The 25,392-nt window shown below is 32.8% G+C and overlaps 4 protein-coding genes across 9 annotated transcripts in view; 2 read left to right on the top strand and 2 right to left on the bottom strand.

Annotated features, from left to right (window-relative positions):
- The first annotated feature begins 4,011 nt into the window (after positions 1–4,011).
- Positions 4,012–11,343, top strand: LOC136348489 (U2 snRNP-associated SURP motif-containing protein). Its single transcript, XM_066299348.1, has 15 exons — positions 4,012–4,198; positions 4,259–4,378; positions 4,818–4,914; positions 5,531–5,726; positions 5,791–5,947; positions 6,008–6,293; positions 6,351–6,573; positions 6,629–6,744; positions 7,491–7,605; positions 7,657–8,086; positions 8,781–8,934; positions 8,986–9,199; positions 9,250–9,531; positions 9,715–9,777; positions 10,385–11,343. The coding sequence occupies exons 1-15, from the start codon at positions 4,181–4,183 to the stop codon at positions 10,716–10,718; spliced, it is 2,805 nt and encodes a 934-aa protein (XP_066155445.1). The 5' UTR covers positions 4,012–4,180; the 3' UTR covers positions 10,719–11,343.
- A 41-nt stretch (positions 11,344–11,384) lies between these two features.
- On the bottom strand, positions 11,385–12,861 carry LOC136348497 (uncharacterized). Of its 2 annotated transcripts, none has more exons than XM_066299376.1 (5): positions 12,500–12,861; positions 12,150–12,332; positions 11,990–12,097; positions 11,754–11,939; positions 11,385–11,700 (listed from the first exon to the last, which is right to left on the bottom strand). In XM_066299376.1, exons 1-5 carry the CDS (start codon positions 12,687–12,689, stop codon positions 11,426–11,428), a joined length of 942 nt encoding a protein of 313 aa, XP_066155473.1. In that variant the 5' UTR covers positions 12,690–12,861; the 3' UTR covers positions 11,385–11,425. The 2 variants fall into 2 exon arrangements, with proteins under 2 accessions (XP_066155473.1, XP_066155472.1); XM_066299375.1 differs by having other exon boundaries at positions 11,990–12,100; positions 12,500–12,840.
- A 3,273-nt stretch (positions 12,862–16,134) lies between these two features.
- Positions 16,135–17,060, top strand: LOC136348499 (peroxisomal membrane protein PEX13-like). The gene is made up of 3 exons (XM_066299378.1): positions 16,135–16,482; positions 16,745–16,894; positions 16,951–17,060. The coding sequence occupies exons 1-3, from the start codon at positions 16,202–16,204 to the stop codon at positions 16,952–16,954; spliced, it is 435 nt and encodes a 144-aa protein (XP_066155475.1). The 5' UTR covers positions 16,135–16,201; the 3' UTR covers positions 16,955–17,060.
- A 942-nt stretch (positions 17,061–18,002) lies between these two features.
- GluClalpha (glycine receptor alpha 1) overlaps positions 18,003–25,392 on the bottom strand; it is a 40,634-nt gene continuing 33,244 nt past the window's right edge. For 3 of the 5 annotated variants that reach the window (XM_066299368.1, XM_066299367.1, XM_066299369.1), the window contains exons 6-9: positions 24,297–24,431; positions 24,090–24,242; positions 21,803–22,083; positions 18,003–21,742 (exon numbers count right to left, since the gene is read on the bottom strand). In XM_066299368.1, the coding sequence (XP_066155465.1) occupies positions 21,515–21,742; positions 21,803–22,083; positions 24,090–24,242; positions 24,297–24,431 (797 nt within the window). In that variant the 3' untranslated portion in view covers positions 18,003–21,514. Of the gene's footprint in view, positions 22,084–24,089; positions 24,243–24,296; positions 24,432–25,392 lie in introns of all 5 variants that reach the window. The other 2 variants (XM_066299366.1, XM_066299365.1) reach the window with 1 other exon arrangement.

The raw sequence follows: 25,392 nt of genomic DNA, 5'->3' as shown, positions 1-25,392 counted from the left end.
ATTATTCCAAGGATTGATATAGAGTAACTTTGAGGATAAGAAGAGTTGTAACTCTTGCCAAGTATATTCAAAGATCCTTAAGAATGTTCCATAAATTATCTTGGCGAATTGATTTAGGGTTTAAACATAATCTATATAATAAATATTTGCTTAGTAACGTGATGGCGTACAGTAAGAATTTTATTTGATCAAATTATTCGTAGGTTATTGCTAATTAAATGTGGTACATTTTCAAGTGCAATTTATAAATATTTACCACATCTGTTACTTGTAACTGCAAAAATTCAAATTTTTGTGTGTAGTAATTACTGTATTTTCAGCAATATTCCTAACAGCTGATTAAAGATAATAATGTATTTTTAGTAGAAAAGTAATTGCTGATTTTTGAATCGGTGACGATCGACATTTTTGCACTCGCGTAATGCCACGCCCACACTAAGACGCACATTAGTCAAGAAAACTTTAACATGAGCGAAATATCACTTTACTGTTTGTTTATCTAAAAAGGAAATTTTAATTGAACATAATTCCAAACCGAGTTTGCTTGAATCTCTAATTACTGTTTCAATGAATTTGTTAATATAATTTTAATGCAATCATTATCCTGTCTTTTTCAAGAGATTTCCAATTAGAAAAATAATTTGCGAGCTATATGTGACCGTTAAGATAAGTAGAGTATATTTAATGCAAAGTTCGTCGACTGCAGCATATAGAGTATTAATTGAAAATTGATTTCAAAGTAGGTTGTTAACTTTGTTTCATCATTACATATTTATATGAGCACTTTTTCCTTTCCTGAAGGCATTAATGCATACTTTTAATTGTTATTTGTACTGATCTGTAACTACCTACGTGTGAACCACTTAAAGAGGAATGTGCAAAACTAACGTTTATTATCGATTTAAATATGTAATTCTCATATTATTGCAAAGTTGTCCTCAAACTTTTATTATTACCGTATCATGCAACGAAACAACAAGCCTTAATGATTTTACTGATCATTTCGTTCAAAGTACATGAAGCGTGCATATCTATCACGCAATGTATCATGGTATTTTGAATTTGCGACGCGACAAATAGGAACTTTGTAACAATCATTTAGTAATTTCCTTTTTTCATTAGTCACAGATTCTTAAAAATCTTTGATAATATCGATAAAACTTATATGCGCACGGAAATTTCCGGTTTTCATTAAAAAGACCGCCATAGCAACTGAATTTGTAAATCCAATATTATATAAACGTCGACCCCGTTTAGCTGAGGTTATAAGTGCAAAGCAATCGTAGAAATGAGAGTCAAAACAAGCACATTCGCAAGACCATTTAAGCCAATTATGTTACATCATCTTTCATCTACTGCAGTATGGCATATAAGTAAGGAAAAGACATAGAGGTGAAAGAGGCCAAATGGTGGGGTAGCATTCTTCTTGGCGTACGTGAGGAATTAAACGTAGCCGTTGCAGACAGCAGTCCATTCAATTAAGTTGCAAATCAATGGCAATAATCGTATCAATAACCTCGCTTATCAATTTATGAAGATTTTGTTTTTTTTTTCAATATTTATGGTTTCAACAACGCATGACGTAGAACCGTAAAATAATATACCGACTACCTCGGAGCCTGCTGCTTGTGGTATCGCGTCAGCGACTTCAAAAATCCTACTACTATTTGAATTGTTGGAGAGGGAGGTGAGGATGTGGGTACCCGACTTTGGTGGCAACCAACTACAATCACCTGATTAATTTGCGTATGGTGTGTCAGAGATCACCTAACTATGAAAAGACGAAAACAAATAAGAATTTGCCTACTAAAGATGTCTACAATGGAGCAATTGTTACTTATATTAATTAATGAGACAACGTCCAGGGTACCATGAACTCTGACACCATTAAGTGGATTAAATACAATAGATTTCAGTTTTGCATAACAGCATACCTAAAGCGTTGAGTGAAAAAAATATTTTGATAATTTAATGTCTTAGTGGATTCTAGCCAAAACTTACTAGCTGGCCCAAGCAAATCTTATCCTTCATTGTTAAAAGAAAATTAAAGCAGGGATAACCAATGTGAAAAAAGGTTTTTGAAACTAAGCTCAATTAGACAGGGAAAATAAGTTATTAATATGATTTAGTACGGTTTTTAATTCCACGGTTGTTGGTTTTTAGTTGAATATCAACAAACAAATTATTCTTGTTTTCATTTCGGTGCCTGAATTTTGTTCCTGTGGTTCTTAGAATGAAAAAGAAAAAAACTAGGAAACCTGCCAGGAAGGTCTATACAACCACATACAAGTACATTTCTTTTAAAAACAATTGAGTATTGAAATTTTCAAGTAATATAAATAGAAGCAATCACATAATGTCACAACACATCACTGAATAAAGATTTAGGATAGTATTACCGCCAAAATTTGAATTGAACCCCCGTAACATTTAATACCAAATAAGTATGTAGATCCCTGAGATTAATACAGGTAGGTATATATTAAGAAAATTTTAACGTTGTAAGTAAAAAGCTTTTAAATAATACCTGTGGCTCTCTGCAATTTAGGGAGAACATCGGCATAGTTTGTATAAGTAAATATCTAGTAGTCTGAACTCTTATCTATTATTCTCTTCTATCGAATTCGAAATTGTATTTATTTTTAAACGTGCATTACATAGTGGAAGATTATATTCGGATTACCCTTATAAGATTTTGGCCTCAATGGTGAAGAAAATTAATAGGTAGTCATAATATATTTTTATTAGCAATTGTAGATGAGTATATAAGTTTATTTACTACAGGGCAATGATACTAAAGTAATGATTATGGAAATGTTTTATTAATTTAAATTAGATGTAAAGTTTATTCTTCGAGTAATTATAACTACGTATTGATTAAAACTCCAAATAAATGCTCTAGATAATCCACCAATGCGAGCGATATATGACACGTAAATATTGCTACAAAACCATGAACAAAATTCTCTATAATTCCATAGTCCTATTAATAACAGTTAAATTGATATTGTTTGGTTTTAATTTTCAACTTTACGAAATGAATAAGTATGGTTGACAGAATGGTGAAAGAAAAAAACTGTATCATGATTATTGTGGCGACATTTGGTAAATAGTACATAAACATTTAAATTTCCTTTGTTCATAACTTAGTTATACGTATAGTCGAATTTGAATAATTTTAAAATTGTTGATAGTTCAATTACATAAATAGAAATCCTGAATTTGAAAGTTACCTGCAGATGCATTTAGTTAAGACTGAAAATATTATGTACATATGTCAGAATAATATTGAAATCATTCTTCATAATTAATAAATGTTGTTTTATTAATAAAATAGAGAAATGTAAATTAACGAATTTACTTCTCTACGACCGCATTTTTATTCTATATCTGAACTGCTGATTTTTTACCCTTCCTTTTCCTTTTTAGCCTTGAAAGCTATCCTAATTCAAAACGTGATTTCCCGATACTTAGCCATCCAATCGGGACGGTAATAGTAACCTCCTTCAACAATCTTTATTCAAACATCACTCTGTTAGTTTACTTGTCATTGTGTTATTTCTGATTCTAATACTATTATACTAAATATTTATAAACTACTAATCACCAATATGTGCATTCAAATTATAATGATCACAGTTCTAACAAAGAGACGGTGTAGTACAATAATTGCGTAACAACTATAGTAAATTTGTGAAATTTGATTATGAGTTTTTGTATTTATGAACTATGTATAATTTTTGGAGAAATTGGTATCGTCTATCGATATTTACTAATTTTTAAATTTAAACAACGACAAAACATGTAGAAAATATATTAAATATGCGCTGTTGCCTTTCTTTTTTTCACTGATATGTTACTGTGTTCGATTAATAAGCCATTAGCTAGTCACTAGGCTATGGTTTTATTCCTTTTTAGGCATAATTAAGACAAGGACAGAAAAATACTTCAGACTGTCTCGATATTCTGACTTTCCTAGTTCTTTTGTTGTCTGTCCAATTGTCAATAGTCAATATTGCCTTGTCATTATCATTATTGAACTTTGCAATATTTTTAAGAATGGAGAAAATTGTGTGTAATTAGTATAATATAATAAATCTTCGTTGGGTTATCACCTTTTCTCACATTTTACAAAATTCTGCACTCTTTGTTGTGATATTGAGACTATAATTCAGCAAGAATGGCTGAAAAAGTCAAGGTAACAAAACCATTTGCGATTGCAATACAGCATTCTACTAATGAGTTTCCTTCCAAACAGAATAGTATACCAGAGCAAAAGCTAAAGGCCTTCTCTATTGGTACTATGGGAAAAAGGGGCCTTTCGAAACGGGAACTTGAGGAGCAGAGGAAACGGGAAGAAGAGAAGGCTGCGGCACATGTTAGTTCAGTTTTTGTATAAATTTTACTATGTGGCTTATTCCAGTTTTACAAATTGCTGATTTTTTCAAAAAATGTATTTGCTTTTTTAAAAGCTATTGTCAAGGCAATTCAAAATATTAAATAATATATATTATATAGAAACAACTTTAAATCAGAAGGCAAAAAGGCATTATTCATTGAAAATTTTCAAGTAAGGTACTGAATTTAAATTGAAAATCTTTTAAAGTATTGTCATATGAACTTTTGTTCTATCTTCTATAATAACTGAAGTATAGCTTTATGTCAAAATGAAAAAGTTTTCAGAAAAATGTTAAGTTATTTATTATTAATTTTCCTAAATCTTATATAACTGTAGAGGTGTCGCCATATACATGTCCTTACTTAAATTTCTAACAAATTCTCTGTAAAAAAATTGTTGACTAAGCATTTTTTCTCAGGTTTTCCAAGAATTTGTAGAAACTTTCCAAGATGCCCCTTTGAATGGAAGCAGTAAGGTTTGGATTAAAGCAGGCACTTATGATGCTGGAGCTAGGAGTAAGTTAATTTTGGTGCTGAGTTGTAGCAAAAATGTTTAGAAACTTTGTTATTTTTATATGTTACAAAGAATTTTACATGCTCATAATTATGGTGGTGTCTGCCTATAACAAATATGTGTAGAAAAAAAGTGTAAGTTAAAAGGAAGGAACAAATAATAACTCTGTAAGGCATTTTATATCAAAATTGTTTTTTGCTTTTTTATGTTTACATTTTACTGACAATACATCTCATTTATTTTTTTAAGTTTGGAATAGACTGGAATTTTAACTCTCAATGACAAAGGTTCATTTTATATGAATTTTAATTTTTATTAGTACATTATAAAAAATATTGTAAATATAAGATTAGGGTTTCTGTCTTCCTGATAAGTTCATAACTGAAAGTTTGCTGTTTTATAAATGGAATAATCACAAAAAGAAATTGTAATTTTAAAAACTTACTTTTGTCCAATGTCTTTAATTCAAATTATGAATTATATTGGGTGATTTAGATTGGAAAATAATTTAAATTTAAAAAAGTGAGAAAATATCAACTATGATAATAGATTTAAAGGCAAAATAAGTTTTTTTATATTACTGTATACCTCCCACCTGCATCAAATCATATTTTTCAGAGGAAGACACTAAAGATAAAGGAAAGCTCTATAAACCTACATCAAAGTTGCAGGTAAAAGAAGAATCTATGACTTCTGCTGAAAGAGCTCAGGCATATGCAAACATGCTTATTAATGAAAAGAAACCTGAAAGATTAGGAAAATCTAGGAAAAGTGGTAAAAGTAATTTAGAGTCTTTTATGGAGGAATTGAAACAGTAAGTAACAACTCATAACACAAATCTTTAATATTTTATAAATTTATTTATCTGGGGAAATTAGAATTCAAGAAGAGAGAGAAGAGAGACATAAATACAAAACCCATATTAAAACCCCTATAGAAAACGAGTTGGATTTATTTATGAGGGGGGATATGGGTTCTTTTGATAATGGAGACCCAAATACTACAAATATTTACTTAGGAAATCTTAATCCAAAAGTAGGTGTTTCTAGTCCATTTATTTGGTATTTGTTTTAAAATTTGTCTTAATGTTTTTAGTTGACTGAACCACAGTTAATGGAAATATTTGGAAGATACGGCCCTTTGGCAAGCATAAAGATAATGTGGCCTAGATCTGATGAAGAAAAAGCGCGCGGTAGAAATTGCGGTTTTGTGGCTTATATGTCACGCAGAGATGGTGAAAGAGCTTTAAGAAATTTAAATGGAAAAGATGTATTTGGCTATGAAATGAAATTGGGTTGGGGCAAGGCAGTAATTATTCCTCCACACCCAATTTATATTCCTCCAGTTCTCATGGAAGTCAGCCAACCGCCTCCTCCATCAGGTACAGACAGACGTAGCCAATTCCAAAATTTATATTATTACTTAAAATAAATTCAAGGGCTCCCATTCAATGCCCAACCAGCTTCAGAAGATAAAGATGTTTTACCAAAATCAGATGAGGAATTGGATGCAATACTGAAGAGGGCAGTAATAAAAGTTGTGATTCCCAATGACAAAAATTTGCTTATGCTAATACATCGAATGGTAGAGTTTGTAGTGCGGGAAGGGCCAATGTTTGAAGCAATGATTATGAACAGAGAGCTACATAATCCTCAGTTTAAGTAAACACAAATAATAGAAGAGGCGTTGTTGATTCTATTTGTTTGGTATTTCAAGGTTTCTTTTTGAAAATCAAAGCCCTGCTCATATTTACTATAGATGGAAGATGTACTCAATACTGCATGGAGATGCCCAAAAGGAATGGAAGGCAAAAGAATTCAGGATGTTTCATGGTAAGTTTATCTTAAATAGAGAGAGAAGTTTTTACTTTTTAAATTCACCAAAGTTGAGTATAAATAATTTCCTCTGTAGGATGAAGTCCGTCCTCGCATAGTAATAAATTTGATTTTAGGAAACCTAAATATGTAACACACATATGTACAAAACTCTTTTATTTCACATTGTAGGCTATATCTTGCCCACTATTTTGTTATAGGATCTCCTTTTTCTGCCTCAATAGTACCAACTGACCTATATTCATTTATTATGTGATCCTGTTGAATTCAGGGCATTTCTTTCCTTTTATAGTCGACTGGTGCAATTTACAGTAGTCTTGAATAGCACTTTTATTATATTGTCTTATCAGATTATTAAGATGTTAGAGATGAACACTATGTATAACATAACCCGTTAATTGTTACTAAATAAGACCAGTAAAGTCCTATCTGAAAAACTTACATATTGGATATTAACTTGTGATCTCCTATTTTTTAATTTAATAACTTATTTTCAAATACCGAAGCTCTATATAGAATATCTTTTTATCTGTGCTCACGAAGAAAGGGCCTTTTTATTTTCTGTTCGGCGAAGGCCTAAAATTGTTGCCAATTTTCCTTTAATATCGCCTCGTTATGGGAGAAATTTTTGGAACTTGTCGTCCCCCCACATAAGTCCTTTATCAGTCTGCAAACATGAGTTTAATTTGTAAACTTCTTATATGATTATTAAAAAGCAATTCTGCATTTTTTTCTCAACTCAGGCGGGTCAGTTTGGAAACCACCAGTTATGCACTCCTATACATCTGGAATGCCCGACGATCTCGTTATTGACGATGATATTTTACGTGACGCATCAAAGGGAGCTTTATCCAAAGGGTTGGTATTGCAACTGTCATGATTGACTTCCACTGAAAAATATACTTTCAGACAAAGAGATAGATTAGAAGATCTTCTTCGCAACTTAACTCCTGAAAAAAAGAAAATCGGAGAAATAATGGTTTATTGCATTGACCATGCAGAGGCAGCAGAAGAAATTGTAGAGTGTATCTCAGAATCACTTTCAAATGATTCAACGCTGATTACAAAAAAGATTGCCCGGCTTTATTTAGTCTCGGACATCTTAAATAACTGCGGCGTTAAAGTGAACAAAGCCTCAAATTATCGCAAAGTTTTCCAAATCAGACTTATAGAAATTATCACGGAAGTTAAGAAGACTTATGATGGAATGGAGAGCAGGCTGCAAGCAGAAGGCTTCCGAGTGCGAGTGCTTAGAGTATTGAAGTCTTGGGAAGACACTGGAATTTATACCTCAGATTTTATGGTGAAGCTGCATAATTTATTTTTGGGTTTGGAAGGGGTAAGAAATACGCAGGAGTCCTAAAAATAAAGTGTTTAGACGATCTTTAATTTTCATTAAAAAAATTCTTTCAATTTGATACCATTTCAAGACTTGGAAATCCACTTAAACATTATTGTTGTATAACATATTTTAAACCGTAGTGTGATAATGGTTTTGATAACGTTTAATCTATTGCACTCTCAATATTATAATTCAATTTATAAAATATTTTTTGCGCGCAACTTAATGTTCGAATGGGCATATTTCGATTTTAAGGAGTCCTGAAAATAATAAATTACATTAAATTTAACCCATTAATTGAAAATGTCTAAAAACATAAAAAGTCAATGTGTGTACTGAAAATTTAAGAAGAAAAAGCGAATTATCTTAATTTGTTTCTGCCACTTTAATTATCCATATTTACATTCAGACCTATGTATTTACTGCTGGTAACATTCTACAAATGCATTTGTGCTTGATACTGAATTACATCGTGCGTAAATTTCTTGTAAATAACTTCTTTGGCATTTGTAGTTATTGATCAAAATTAGCTCTCTTATTTTCGATAATTGTCGCTGGTAAGCCTATTTCTGTTTATAGTATGTATAATTATACATTTTTTAAATAAAAATCATAGATCGCTCCAAACTACTTATTTGTTACGGCTCATAATATATTTGCATTGCCTATTATTTTATTTGATTTGGTTCAGGTGGCAGAAACGCCTGAAAAAGAAGATGATATTGATGGGAACCCATTGGATAAAACGTCAGATGATGATGGAATACCCATAGATGGAGCTGCCTTGCTAAAAAATGCCTTAAGTCACTATAACAGCTCACCTGAAGAAGATGAAGATATAGATGGTAAAAAAACCTGTCATAGTCAAATGTTTTTGTCTTAAAAACAAGATTTAGGAGAAGAAATTAAAGACGAAGGATTAAATGACGAAAAGACGTTTAGTTCTGGATTCATAAAATCAAAATGGGAAACTGTGGATCCCACTGAGGTAGAAGCTCAAGCCATGACAACAAGTAAATGGGATATGCTGGAAGCGAGCCAAGATAATAGCAAGGACAGTAGTCCTAATGCCAATGACCAAGATTCTTCTGTTGATTATAGTGATACTAGGTTGGTTGGGTTTTAAAACCAAGAACATTAAATGAGTGAGTGTTTTATAGGAACATGTCTGAAGAAAAGCGAATGAAATTGCGGGAAATCGAGGTGAAAGCCGTACAGTACCAAGACGAGTTAGAATCAGGGCAAAGAACTTTGAAAGTTGGATGGACAGTGTCGCAGCAAGTGGAGCACTACCGAAGGAAGCTTTTAAGGAAGTCAGAAAAAGAGTCCAAGAAAGAATCGAAGGGGGATAAAACTCCTAAGCCTGAGAAACATAAAAGGGACTATGACAAAAGTGAGAGGCGCACCGAGAACGTGTCTGATGATGAATTCTACAAGGAACAGTAAGTACATGTGATAGCCGATGATTTTCGATTTGCGACATTTCTATAACCAAAAAAAAAAAAATGGCTGTGAAGTTTACGTTCAAGTGACTGTCATTCACGTATGATTTGATTTTTATTTCTCAATTTATTGTGCTTTGGTGCGTTACATTTATTAAGCTCATCGTTTACTGATTTTTATAGTACCTCTAGAAAAAGTAAAAAACATGCTCGCAGCTCTTCAAGTGGTTCCACGTCGAGACACAGGTAACCTTCTAGATATAAGTATTTTTTCTAGTAGAATTTCGAGGTTTTTGACAATTCTAGATGCGATAAGTGTTGTTTTATTTCAAAGAATTTGTCATACATATCATTTATTACATTTAGAATTTCGCATTTACAGTTAAAAAAAAAAACTTATAAAACTCCAATGTTTAATATACGAAAACAAGCAGACTCGTCCAAAGCGACAAGTATCAAATTTAAGTTATATGGGAATTAAGAAAGTCATACTTTGTTACCTTGAAATAAAAAAATCTCAAAAATATCTTAAAATCTCATTTTGATAAATATCTCCACACATCAACACAATGGGGATTTTGCAACTTGTCGTTCTTCTACGGCTGCAAATACCTTTAACAGCGCTTTTTATTTATTTTTCTAGAACAAACCGTAATTTGTTTAGAAATTATTCCTAAGTGCGCTTTATGAAAAAATCTCAAATTTTGTTTGCCAAATCATCATATCCCACATTTATCCCCATAGATGTGATGATCATCGACAATTGAAGAAAATTTAAGAAAACTTTGAAATTACTTATTTATTGTTCCCCTTCGAGCAACGATATTATGACAATTTTCTACCAACAAACCAGGTCCAAAAGCCGATCTCTCACAAGGAAACGCAGTTCAAGGAACAGTCCCTCACCCTCACGTTCCCGCCGCGCATCTCCTCCCCCCTCCACTCGCTCCTCTCGCAAGCGCAGAGACTCAGCTTCCCCTATTACTTCCACAAGTAAATATTCCCCTCCGCATAGTACAAGTCGTCATAGGTATTCTTCACCGTCACCGGTCAGAAGTTCCAAGCATGCAAGAGGCAGATCCCCTTCTCCTAGGAGAAGAAGCAGAAGTTCGTCAAGGTCGAGGTATTACTCTCCTGATTCAACAAGCTCCAATTCCAGAAAACATAGACACAAGCATAAGTATTAACTTTTATTGAGGTAGAAATTTGGATTCAGACCTTTTTCAAATCTTATGATAAGTTTTCCGTTGGCACGATCACTTTAAACCTTTCTGTGTGTCTCAAATTACGAAGGGAGATTGAATTAAAAATGTTCCATTATGCACTGTGTCCAGCTAAGTTGTAGCTACAGGCCTAGTAAAAATTATCCCGATATAATTATCGTCTTGGATGTTTCAAACTCACTAGGTTTTAATTTTTTTCTGAAAGTTCAGAAACACCTTAGACGAAATTTTGGAAAATTAGAGATCAAACTTCGTTTTTTTTTTTCAGTTTTCGCCAATATTTGTTCAGAATTTATATGTATTTATCTTTTTTTTAAACCAAATTATCGTCACCTGGTATATTATGTAGTTTTTAGTATGTATTAATACGCTTCAGAAAACTTTATTTCTTTATATAAAGACAAGACGTACAACTGATATTTTCCTTTTTTTTTTAATTCTTGTATATAGTAATTCTAAAGGCATTGAATCGGGCCGTTTTGTATAAAAAAAAAAACAATGTCCACAAAGTGTATAGAGACTGTAGTCTTTGATAGTATTATGTAAATTTACGAATGGGCGTTTTTGTTAATAAATAATTTACGGAATATGTATGTATTGTTTCAGTTACAATCAGGAAATAAACGGCACTTTTGAAAAATTATGTTTTATTCAAATCAAAAAAATATTTTTTATCCCAAAGCCACAGCATTTGCATTAGCTACACTATTGGCACTCCTTCCGAAACCATCACTTCTACTAGAACTGCTAGCCGAAGAAGAAGTTGCAGTAAATCCATTTCCTACAAATGTTTGGGTTTGGGCGTTAGCATCCGCACTACTCCCTCCAGATGCCCCTGCAGAGGTACCCCCCGGTACCAATCCATTAAAACTTCCTTGAGGTAAGCGTCTAACACCATTTCCAGCCACAGCATTAGCATCCGCATTTGGTTGAGAGCCCCCACCACCTAAGAAGGCTTATGTGTGTTCATTTGGTTCGGGGTTTGGTGAGCCTGCTTACCTGAACGGTGGCCTCCATTGAAACCTCCAGTTATGGCATTGGCACCTGCGTCTGATCGAGTACCTCCTCCAAAGCCTCCACTAAAAGGGGGACGTCTTGCATTAAATCCTCCGACCTGGGCACCTCCTCCGAAAGGAGTAGGTCCATTATTAAATACTTCGGCGTTCGGCCGAACCCCATCTCGAACTATTTTTCAATCTCTTAAATCCGGTAAAAATTAGTCATTTAAAACTTACACGGCCCTCCTCCAAAACCGTTATTGCGTTCCCCATATCCTCGATTTCGGTTGTATCCTCCAACCCGATGTCCTAAATTCCCACCTTCATTAGGGAACGAAAACCCTCCTGCTAGAAATTTTTCATTAAAATAGGAACAGTGTAGTGGAGTGAATACTACCCTGAGCTGACGCTGCAGCATTTGCACTTCCCCTAAAGCTCTCAGCAGCAGCATTTGCTTGAGATTGCGCTACATCTTTACCTTGCCCGTGATGTCTAGGATCAGCAGCACGAGAGACCCTGACATTTGAGATTGCACTCAGAGGAACAAAGATTTCTCCCTCATATTCGATCCCAGGCATGTCTTATATATTAAACAACAAATTTCTTTATATGTTTTAGTGTTTAGACAGGTATATAGTAAGATATTTTTTGCTAAAATTTGTAGGCATCTACTGAAATATTTTTTTTTATACATTGGGCAATTGTGTTTTTTGTACAAATAAGAATGTTCGTCTTTAAAGCACTTACATTGATAAGTAACTGCACTGCATACAGCCAAAATGGCACATAAAACTACAAAACTAGCACACTTGTAATCCATTTTAGATGTTTTGGTAATAAAATCTTTGTCAAATCCATTATATACGTAAGTGGATGTAGAAAATATTAATGAAACCGGTCCCCACCAAAGAGACGAGTACGTATTTGTTTTACACATTAAAACTTCGGGAAGTACCAGGTATTTACAACCCAACCTGTATGACGAATAAGTAGAATTAAATAAACACTTATTTCCTATAACAAGCTAAAATAAAAATTTTGTCGGTATCTCCATGCTAATTATTTTGGGTTTACAGAATTTGTGGAAATTAATAACGTAGGTGCATGAGGATGGGATTTTCATTCGCTAATTTGTAAGTACCATACTGGTTTTCTTGCAAATATCTCATCGAGCCGGTTTTAGTGGGATTAAATTTTATACCTACTTCGAATTTGATATTTTTAACTTCAAGGTTTTCGGAATGAGCTATAGAAAACGTGAAGATGGATATCTTTCAAAAATATAGTGATATGCATTGGTGTAAATCCAAATTAAAAAAAGGTTAACATTTAGTTAATAAACTCCATTTGATGTTTTCTCATTAAAATCTATGATATTCAGAATCGCTTGAACTTTCAATAAAATTTAATCACTTAAGAATTTTAATAACATGTAACAAATAGAATTTCGAGTATAAAAAAGTGGTGGAGTAATCTAATCCATAGCCTTAAGTTCAGCCTTGCTTTGGGAATAGGTATACTTCTCTTATAAAGATGTAACTACATACTGCGGCTACTGCATACGAAATTAGCATAGAAGTACACTTGTTAATTTTGGACATTTTAGCATTAAAGTTTGTCTTCCGTATTAGATATGCAGATACAGCAATGGCTAAAGAAACCGGATGATCACCTTCTTCAGATTAATTTTTTCGTCAGATTTTTAGGATTTCAGATCTCGTTTTATATTATTAACAAACAGTAAATTATCCATAATTTCAAATTTCAAAAATATTAGAAAAGTGTTGTTTTTCTTTTGCATTATAACCTCGGGTTATGTAACCTTATTTAGGGTTAGGCGAAAGTTTAGAATGAAAGTGGTATCTTTTGAACGAGTGGCTTAAAAAAAAACGCTGTAAATCGTTAATTAATTTTGCATTTTTCTGGCAATAAAATGAAGTATTTCTGTTTAATCTTTTAGCTGCAACCCTATTAACTTTTTTTTTATAGAAACATATCGTGTGTGGGTTCGTTAAGAAAAATTAAATCTTAACATACCCTTCTTTTTTTTAGTTATCTGATTATGTAGAAATAAATGTAAAATTCTTTTAAAAACAAACGAAAGGATGAATATTTTAATCTTATCTACAGATTATTTAACGTAGTAGATGCTGAAAATGTCCTCCACCCTCTACTGGACTTGCTCCCAGACGATGGTAAACCCCAATAAAAATTAATATTGATATGCTTCAAAACGAAATAAAAAAAATTATTGTTTATCGAGGCAATAAACTTGGCACAAAAATGGAACAATTTTTTTCGCCCTTTGAATTACATCTTGATATGCTGAACAGTACGTTGCTTGTTTATTTATTTTATCGTTGTAAAATAAAAACTCATTCAGAATTAAAGACAACATATCGATATTAAATTTTTGTTGAGTTTTACCTTCACTTGGGAACATGCAAAGTAGAGGATGGAGAACATTTTCAGCATCTGCTACGTTAAATAACCTATAGATAGAACAAAGAAGGTATTCATAATTTTTTTTGCTTTTAAAAGAGTTTTTTATTTATTTCCTAATAACCTTATAACTAAAAGAAAGAAGAAGAGTATGGTAATATTTCATTTCTCATGGGCTTTTGAGCGAACCCACACACAACATATGTTTCCATAAAAAAAAGTTAGATAGGGTTGCAGCTAAGGGATTGAAAAGAAATATTTCATTTTATTTCCAAAAAAATACGTACAACTCAAAATTAATTCGCGTGTGTTAGCGGATTTTTTAAATGTTACTTATTGAAAAGATATAAATTTTATTTAGGGCTCTCGTTTAGCCCAGTATGTATACCTCATCGAGACGATTAATTTAATGTATTTTGATGCTAATTAGTTTAAACATTTTTGAGATATCGATGCTAAACATATGAAAAATGGCAATATAACGAATGCTTCTTTCTTGAAATCTTAAGACGCTACCTTTTTTTATTTGCGATCCAAATAGAGAACACTTAGGAACATCCAATTAAAGACAGTGGTGTAACTGATATCTATTTAGGGGCCGTAACTAGTTTTTCAGTATTTGAAATTTGTTTTGTTATTTTATAAGTTTCCGTCTAGTTGTAATTTTGGTACGTCCTTGTAGAAAAGTATTGTGGTGTAGTCAGTCTCTAAGCACCGCAACGAATTTTTCGATAATTTAGATAAAAGATTTAAAAATTTCATGACTTTGCACTTTTAACGTCTTGACATGCCCTTTATTTTTTTCTGTTATTTATCGGTAAAATGTGATTCAAATCAAGGACACTGGAGGGCATAATATATTATTAAAAGCAATGGCATAGATAAAGGTTTTTCCCAATTATTTCCGGATTCAGTCGGAATTTTCTAAATTATAAAATGTAATTTTGTTCGACATAAAAGTACGCAAGTTTGTCCCAATTTAATCGTTTTCATATTTGGTTCCATTCTCTGCTATTTGGACAACAAAATTAATATACAGCTCTGCACAATATGCTCCAATGTCATGTGAACCTAATACCACTTATTTTTGTTTAATTACCTGCGTCTAATATAAATAATCTGATAACCAACTTTATCAATTGGGTTACAATGTCACCTTGTAACATATATCAAAGAAATGGACATCATTCTTCAGATCATATTAATCACGTGGAAGGTCGGAAAGAAAAAATCGATTTCGCCAAGGTTCTGAAAGAGGTTTTGATACGAAAATGTTCGATGGAGCCTTTGGGATGGCTACATCGTGTATGCATAAATTAGGGCTGAAAGTCGAGGCCTTGTTACGTCTGCAGCCTATATTGTTTCACAGTAGGTTCAATGTAGAATCCTATAGAAAATTAATAGAAAATAAAGCGAAAATTAGATCCGAATGTCTTAGCGAATTTAGTTGGGTCTTAATTTCCATATTTAGTGACGATCAGAGTTGTCGTCAGGTCCAGATGTCCCGAACCTGTTTCATAATGAGATAATCGTTGTGCTATTCTTATGTTAACTCATTAATTTTTATGTCATGTTTTTCCGAAGACATAATTGTTTTAAAAAGTCGTTTTAAATAGTAATAGTCTTATTAACAGGAATATTAAATTAGTGATAAATTTAGGTAAAATAGACCTTAACTTTAATAAATTTATAAAAATGTAATTATGTTTAATTTTACTTCTGGTGAACTGCAATTATTCTAGAAAGTAACACTAGTAGTTAACAACATTTTCTTAATAAACCAAAGTGTCATTAAATCTCTCCAGTGTAGGTAAATCAAAAAATTACCGGAAAAAAATATCACACACATCCAACGACTATGTTAATTAGGTCGACCTTCGCATGGCAGACAGTATTTTCAAGATAAATTTCGCAGACTTCTTGGCTATATAAAAGGTAATCGCCTCGCCCAGTAAAATCAGTATCAGCAGATTATTTAGATCAATCAGAAGAATATCAAAAGCCAAAATGAAAATCTTAACCCTTGTTGCTTTTGCTTGTGCTATCTACATCGTCAGTGCCGCCTCGATCTACAGTCCCCAAGAATCCGAAGTGGTTCGGGACAAAAGGAGTCCCATTGTGGCTGCCACCGCTTTAGGACTTGGAGGAGCTTCCCTTGTCGGTGCTTCAGCTCTTGGCGCTGGAGTATTAGGAGCCGGTCTGTTAGGGGCTGGAGCTTTGGGAGCCGGGGCTTTGGGGGTTGGCGTGGCTAAGGGGGCCATTATTGGAGGTGCAATTGGAGGAAGTTAGTGAGTATATAATTTTTAATGACAAAATTAATAAGTTTTGCATCGATTTTTTTTACCTGCCCGATAAGCTATTGGGCCTTTAATTTTACACAAATAGTGCCTAAGAGTATGTACGTACATAAAGCCCTATTCACCAACTGTTGTTATTCTATGCATTAATATAAGACGGTAATTGGTTTTATAAAAAGATGGTACCAGTGGGATTGATTTAAACTTTAATTAAATTTGTAAATTATAGATAACACTATATTTCCTCTTCCAGTGGCGGAGGATATGGACATTACGGTTATGGTCCGAGCGTTAGAGTAGTCCACCATTATAACCATGGTTACGAAAGCGGTTACGGCTACGGTGGCGGTTACGGAGGCGGTTACGGAAGCGGTTACGGATATGGAGGGTATTACGATTACTAGTAAGTATAAATTTTTCACTCAAAATCTCCTTTGTGCATGTTTTTCTATTTTCCAGCTAAAGAATCGCAGTGCTACATTCGCATTAGTAGTTTCGTAAAATGACTAAAAAGCCAAAGCGCTTATTATTTTTTAAAATTTTTGTTAATAAATTATTGTTAAACTAGATTTGACGTTTTTTGTTTAGACAAAGAAAATGCGTTAAAACTCATTTTCACGTACGTACCTAACCCCAATAAAGGCTTTCTCAACTAAACCTATTTGAAATATCGAATATATACAGGAATACTTTAAATATTTATTATTACTCACTTATTCAAAATTGGAAAACTGCTCATAAGAAGCCTAGTTCTCGTTAATATATCCCGGTACAACTAGTTTTTACATAAAGGCGTATACTAGATTGTGTTCAATTGGGTACTATATAATACCATATCCAATATGTTAATCACCTCCCTTTTTACTCTTCTACACTAAGAAGACTGCATGTTATACTTCTAAACAAAATCGAAAATGAAAATTGTTTCAAAAACTTTAATACCTATTTTTTTATTTCGTTTTTTTTTTTAATTTTAAAACGGTCTCAAATAGAGATTTTATATCAATCTCCACATTAACGATAGATTATATTAAAATAATTGCAGTTTTTCTCATAATCTTTCATCCCGTATATAGCCTTTAACAATTTCATTTTTAAGATACAGGGTGTTAGAGTTTTTTAATAAAACCAACAACACGTTTGAAAGTTACTTATTATCGACACTATTTATTTTATTAATTACGCACATATTCAGAACTAAATATCTTAAGAACTGTAAGAGCTAGTACGATGAAATGAAAAATATTGAAACTAACACCCCGTACCTGAAAAATTACCTTTTATGAATTTAAGTTTATATTAATTTGCCAATATATTAAAATCTTGGAAATATGAAGTGGATCACGCTGTATTTGTTGTATGGCTCTTATTTGAATGTATCTATTTTTCATCTTTAATTTTACCTTAAACATCATTAATATACAAAAGCACGATATTCCATACCACAGAGTTCATTGACTGGGACTTCTAATCACTAAGTTTGTACAGGTTATTAACACGAAAAACACATATTTATTCTACAATTTTATTACATATTAATAGTCAAATTTCAATAATCTTTAAAGAAACATCTATAAATATCAAAGTTTATTTTAATAAAAAATCCGTCTTCTAAATATGTCCTACAGAAAGTATTTACAAACTTAGTGAAAATGGCTCCCAAAGTCATCAGTGACTGGGACAAGTGTGTATGTCCTACAATACAGTATCATTGACAGTGAATACAAAACACCGGCAACCACATTTTATTTGGGTACAGTTATTTCTACATAAACGTTGGTTTTAGCCACCCTGTATAAGCTCATCATAGACCTACCTCTTATAAATTTGTATTGTTAGTTAGTGGGGAGCTGATCTTATAATTATACTTAACTGAAATCATACACATTAAGCAATATGTGACGGTGTAAGATCAGTGACCAAATCCTTGTTTGTTTAATTTGTTATAAGAGGTATGTTGAGCAGAATATGGATTGATATAAACATGCAAAATATAAGCATAAAAAATCAAAGTACATTAGAGACTTTAGAGAGGGATTTTTGCAATATCACCTCTATCTCTGGCCTTGCTCCTGAGCGACTGTAATCTTATAATTAATTTGTTAACCTTAACTACAACGTATAAAAATTCTGTTTTTGTTATATCTAATAAACGATTGCGTGCAGAGAAGCTACCCAAGTGTGATTATGTACCTACTTTCGAATAGATTTTCAGTCAATATAACAATAATCATAGAGAGGAACATTATTCTAATTCAAACCAACACAATTTTCTTTCACAAGGTACAGCCAAACTGAACTGAAAATTTCCAATTTCCTACACAAACTTTATTTTCATATATCGTATCATATTCCTTGTACTTTATAATAATACGAAGATGAGGTAGCAAAATGTGTTTTTGCCATAATATTTCTGGACTCCACGTACGTAATAATATATCAAGTATTAGCTCATAAATCAAACTGCGTGTCAAGAGGCATCGTTAAAGGACTATTTGCATATGGGTAACGCTATAGACTTTCATCCTATTTCTTAAGCCCCTGTGGATTTTGAAAGGAGGTTAAGGTGTTTCGATATTTAATTTCGGTTGCTTATTTATTCTCAAGAGATTTGCAAAAATTCACTTGGCTACCTCCTTGCGGCGCATGGGTCACCATGTTTTACTTATGTCCACAAAAGTGTCCTGGTTGTAGATAATACGTAGACTTCACTCGATCAAAGTAAACGACAATTTTGCGTTATTAAATTTGTGCTACAGGGGCTAGAAGATAACTTTTCAAAAAGTTGCATACCAGATCGCCTTTGTTAACCATTATAACTATAAATATCACATTTCGGAATGTTTCACTCTAATTAGTTAAAATAGTGGGCAAAGGCAATTTTGCGACAGTTTTCTCAGAGATATGGATAGACAATATGAATGTCATATTTGCAAGACTGTCCAATATTGCCTTTCGCCTACAGATTTTAAAATTAACCACTAAACTAACACAATAAAGAAAATTTTACAACCAATAGTAGGTCGCCTATTCTATTATGTAAACCAGCTACACTAACAGTAGACGGCATAATTTTAATATTTGAGCCAGAACTTTTAATGTCCGTGGTTCTGCAAAAGCAAGATAAAATATGCAGGAACCTCTACGTAGCTATTTGTGCCTCTATAATGTAGGTCTTAGACTAGGGGAAGATAGGGTAATACACACGCCTGTTCAAACTGCCACCGCACGTGCATATTAACTAGGTATCTTAATTTTAACAACCAGTTAATGACATATTTTAAAATCAATTAACTAGACAAGTACGTTTAGAAGTAACACGTATATGCTCAGAGCAGACAATCAGAAAAGCCATCACATGTAGATTAGAGTTAAAAGAACTTTTGTATCATATTTAGAGAGGCGATTTAGGCAATTATTATAATGCCATTTAAGATGAGGAACCCCTTTGATTTTCTCAAAATACATAACTCCCTAAAGTTTAAGCTTCAATGCTGTTATTAACTGATTTTAAGAGCTTACTTTAATTGTATTATGTTCATGCGGAAAACAAAAGGAGGAACACGAATACAAATAACACGGAAGTTGGTTTCGACCATTGGGGCTCAATCCAGTGTTCAATACCAAGACATGTATCACTGATATAAGGTAGCACTGTAATCCACTATTTGCGCTCTAAGTTTCCTTCTCTAAAAAAATCAAGCCAACTCCTAATCTAAATTCATTATTCGTTCTTAATGAGGCCTTATTACCCCATATTCTCCTTGCTACCCTGACGATAATTTTCCTTATTAGTCAATAATAATTGTATATACACAGTGATTACTTATTTCGTATTTTTACATTTATTTTGTGAAAATTTTAGGGAAGATGATCTGCTTTGGCACTGAAGCGTTTAGTGGTAAAAGTAGTTATTAGATTTTTGCATTATAATATCAATATTCTTAATCGCGGTTCAATAAACCTATCCAACCGCCTGAAATTAAGAATGCTTTCTGGAACATTTTGACATCCAAAGGTTTAGGAAAAATCAAAAAGCTTTGGAGTTGGAAAAATGTCGACGTCAATTTAGATTTCATGAGGGTTATTAAAAATCCAGGAACACCCTTCAGTTACACAACAGCAAAATAAAACTTAAAAGTCTCAAAATATATCAATTAAAATTTCTGTAAAACTCTATAAGTGCTATTATGACATTTTAATATTACAGTAATTTTTTAATTTTTTAGCGAGCATCTACTTGACATTATCTGGAAGTTACATGAAATCATTAGCGATTAACAGGTATTGTAATTTTACGGCTGTATCATCAGGGTGTCCCAAATTTAACTGGAAAAATAGCTGTTAAATTAAGCCAAAATTGTGTCTTGACGAAAGAAATATTCTATCATATTTACATTTGAAAAATACGATTAATTTCGAAGATACTGACGATAAACAGTTTTTATCGAATCGTCAAGTGTGATACATAATGCAAAATTTATTCGTTATTCTTCATAAAACTGCTATGATAGGTACAAAATTACAATTCAAAAAACAATTTAACAACGCCACACTTTGTTTTCAACCACCCTGTATAGAGGTCACTATTTTTCAAGAGTATCTTCATAAATTCGTAGAACTACCACAGTTAACATCTTGAATTTCGACATTTGGTAAATGTGATTTTTCAATTTTGTTAGGTTTTTCGATTACTCGTGATGGACTGGGAATGGAACCAACTCTAAAGTTTTTTATTTATCCTAAACCAACAATGGAATAGAGAAGAGTTTAACACAATAATTTGGATATCCTAAAAGTATTTTTTGCATGTTGATAGGTCGTTGATCTCTTCTGAAATGAGGATATTTAAGAGGTGTAAAAATTATTGCAAATGATTGGCTAGGAATTAAAAAAAATTGAGCAATAATAAGAACTGAATAATTATTGCTTAATAAGCCTGCGACCAAATTCGCCTTACCGTGGTTAACAAACTATGCAACTTTCAGAAGCAAACATTAACCTCACGTCATTAAAACAAAATTTAAGACTCCTCTGCTTCCTCCCTGAATAGGTACGTCGACCAGTAAATAACGTTAAACAAAGCAAATACCAACGGAAAAGTTATTCTTGAAATGACATCGATGCGTTTAGACCTAGTAGGAAATTTAGACAACCAAGATCTACAACAGTTGGGTCTTGGTTGCATATGAACCTCACAATGAGCTTTCTCTAATCTCATCGGATCACCCGGGGCGCGCACTAAAGGCTTCTGAAGCAAAGGAGAAGGGTTGTTAGCGACAATGTGATTTTGTAAAGATCGGCCTCTTACCATTGCAAAAGTGGTATTACTATCAGTATCAATCATATCAGAAGCCCCGTCTAAAGACTGCGCGTGTTCTAATTCAACTTGTCTGCGCTGCTTTTTCATATTTTCGCGATGCATATCTGACCGTGAGGCATAATTCACCAGCGCAAACTCCAATAAAGCGCCGAACACGAATGTCAAGCATACCCCGGTCCATACGTCGATAGCTTTTGTGTATGATACAGGAGGCAATGATGCGTTGATACCTGACGTTTGAGTTGCCATTGTTAGCAATGTTGTCACTCCTATAATGTTTTAAATTTAATTAGGTTCAGGTCGTAAAAAAATCTAAAAAAATGTGTGCAGAAAATATGATTTAAATTAGAAATTAAAATTGTGTTTAAGTTTTACCACGTGGAAAAGTTTAGTGCGGATGAATAAAAATATAAATAAAAGTAAAGTTAGTGGTAAATCAGCCAAAGAAATTAAGCGTTGAACTAGAAATGGAAAGAGCCTGTTGGACAGCCACAGCAGGTGTCCATGGAGAAGATACCGTGTCATGTCCGCATATTGAGGAATCTTTGAGAGACTGTTGTCCTTTTTTTCCTTGTTATCCTTCTCAAACTATACCCACATGTGCGGATATCTTCGGATATGTATAGCATAACATGTACATAGCTATTTTGCATGCATACATGCCTGATAAAGCCACAATAAACACGTGTTTCCCAATATCTTCTTTCCATTCCTACTTGACCGATCAATTCCTTTACAGACTTGCCACACAAATGTACCTATACAAGGTGTCTTATTTAGGTGTGGTTACTGTAGCTATGTTTGAAACGATATGTTTCCCTGCGGAGCAGTTGTTGCTTTGTATGGTGTTAAAACGCAGCATAAACACACTTTTACTTATTCAGTTTATTCATGTTTGTCAAAACCGGCATAAGTATAAAAGTAAATATAGAGATGAATTCGTAACTTTCCAAGATGTGAAAATAGTTTTTGTCACTTGTTAACACATGCAAAAATATGTTAATAATTATATTTTTTATAAAATTTTCAAACGATAATATATAATAAATTCATGAACTCAAAAATCTTTTGCCCATCCCACGGGGCTCATACGAAAAATTATTGAGACCTCGTGACGAGTTTGAAATTGCTTGAATGTGTAATGGACCTTGAGGGATGAAAATTGCGGTATCTAACAAGTGCTTCAGAATTTTACAAAAATTACAGTTAAGTCAAAAACCAATTGTATCAATAATACCTATTTTTTTGAAAAATGTTCTGTTAATTAATAATTAAAATTATGTTGAGATCCATTATACATTCAATTATTCTCAAATTGTTTAAAATTGCAAACCCAATCTTGACAAAATGATGAAATTAAATTAAATTTTCAACCTGCCGGAGCAAAATGGCCAATAAATCGTAATTGCTTTACTCGTTTAAAATTTTTGACAAACCACTCAACATTTTCAAGACCAATTCTGGTAACAATGGAAATTATTACCTATCATGCAAGAGAGCTTTGATCTAATTTGCTAGAACTCACTCATGGAATCATCGATCTATTTTTGATAATTAATTAAGGTAACATTCTCTTGGATATAGCTATTCCCGCAACGTAGTTCGCATGTTCCAAATCCTGTCTTAGATTCTTAACTCAATTAAAACTTAATATTATGTACATAGAGGAGCAATATATGGAAGAAAAGCCGCTTAGAAACCTCGTATTTGACATAAACAATAAGTTCTATTTAATCTTCGCCATATACCTGGAAAATTTGTTTTGGCAGGGCGAAAGGGAAACTTCATTCTTAAATAAATGCCATATTTATCTGGAATAATTAATTTTCGTTTTCCTTGGAGGTAGTCACAAATTCAATTCTTTATTTCTAAATGTAGGCGTAAGTTGAAATTTTCAGCTTTACTTAATGCGGAAAATTTTTAAATTACCCTAAGTACCCGAGATTAGTTATTCCGCTGTGGCAGTAGAATTTTTATACCTAATCGATTTTTCAATTTGGCCCAAGAAAACAGCTGTTGTTAAATAAAACCCATTAAGGCCTCGAGCTTAATATGACCTAAAGAAATATCAGATGGCGCACTAGAAAAAAAATGTAAACACCCAAAATTAAATATCATCACGTTCTCTCGAAATTTTCAAACAAAACGTTAATCGAACCAGCTGGAAAAGGAAGATCCATGTAAATTTCCAAATATAAATATTGGCTTAGCTAGGTTATTTATCAGGGTTTTAGCACTACTGTGAAAGATTTGCTCTAAAGTAAGAGAGACTTACCTAAGGATACTCGTGCTGGAACCGCCCCCTGATCCAGCCAAAAAGACACCCAAGACACTATCACCAGCATGCAACAAGGGATGTAAATTTGGATGAGGTAATAGCTAAATTCTCTCTTAAAAAGGAGGTCCACTTTGAGACAACTGTATTCACCTATAAAAAGGAGAATTTACAAGAAACGGCAGGATTTGAAAACACTGAATTTACCAGTGTTTGTCTTGCTGTTACAGTAATCTGTAAGAAACTTCTCCAAAGTAAACCTAGGTAGGTGTAAATTTTTAACCACCTGCACAGGATCGCCTTCCTTCCATAAGAAAACCAAATCATCCGTAGTCCATCCATCTGAAAATAATGCAACAAGTTTACCAGAGCGTCTTATACTTGAAAAAACATTTTAAAAAAGCATTAACAACTTGTTGTTTAAGCCTACGCAATTCGGCGGAAAAGTTTATTTAAAGAACTTTTTTATATTTCTGAACTTTTTAATGCCCTCTCTTTTTTAGAACAGTTACTTTTTTACGCATTAATTTTAAAACACCTTTTTTCCTGTATATTTGTCTGATAAGTCCTAAATATAACATTTATTTCTTCATTGCGAAATATTAGTGTGTTCGGTAAGATTTAAAAGATCTTGATAATTGTCTCGAAGGAAAAAGTACGTAAAATATTTCATTTGAGAGTGAGGGTGTGTGCACATACAGCTTGATAGTTTTTTGCATACACGTGATAATAGGTAACATAATGACCTGGGAAAATGGACGCGTTGTCATAATTTTTTATTTTTATCGCCATTTCATACTAATTGGTTCACAAATTTCCGAAATATCATTGCTCAATGTTATCTTCTCCATCTTGGATCTTACATCAACCTCAGATGACTCAACTGAGGTCCTTGTGGACTGGAAAATGCATTTCCGGCCACCTATCGTTGAGGGAACTTTCAAAATAACGAAAATATACAAGTATTAATATGATTCCATATTTCGGAAACTAAATCAGATCTTACAACTTTTATATGTTTTATATTTTATTTGTGTGTTTATGTAAAATTATGAACCAACCTCTTCGTTTTTTTTTTAATAGGGAACATAGGTCAAGTAATATGAGATTTTAAAGGTTTTGAAATTTTCTATAAATCTTTGCCAATTTTTTTTGTAATTTAAATTTTGGTTGAAAAAATGGGTCATTCCGTGAAAGAATCACAATTATAAAAGATACCCACTACTGAATGAGGGTTTATTGCATTTCCAACAGAATGGTACCTCTCTACATTAGGTTTTACTAATTCGACAGTACCATTAAG

Source organism: Euwallacea fornicatus, chromosome 33 (assembly GCF_040115645.1).
Source record: "Euwallacea fornicatus isolate EFF26 chromosome 33, ASM4011564v1, whole genome shotgun sequence".
Lineage (NCBI taxonomy): Eukaryota > Metazoa > Arthropoda > Insecta > Coleoptera > Curculionidae > Euwallacea > Euwallacea fornicatus.
Note: the sequence above shows the minus strand (reverse complement) of the source record. Positions and strands in the feature narration are given on the sequence as shown.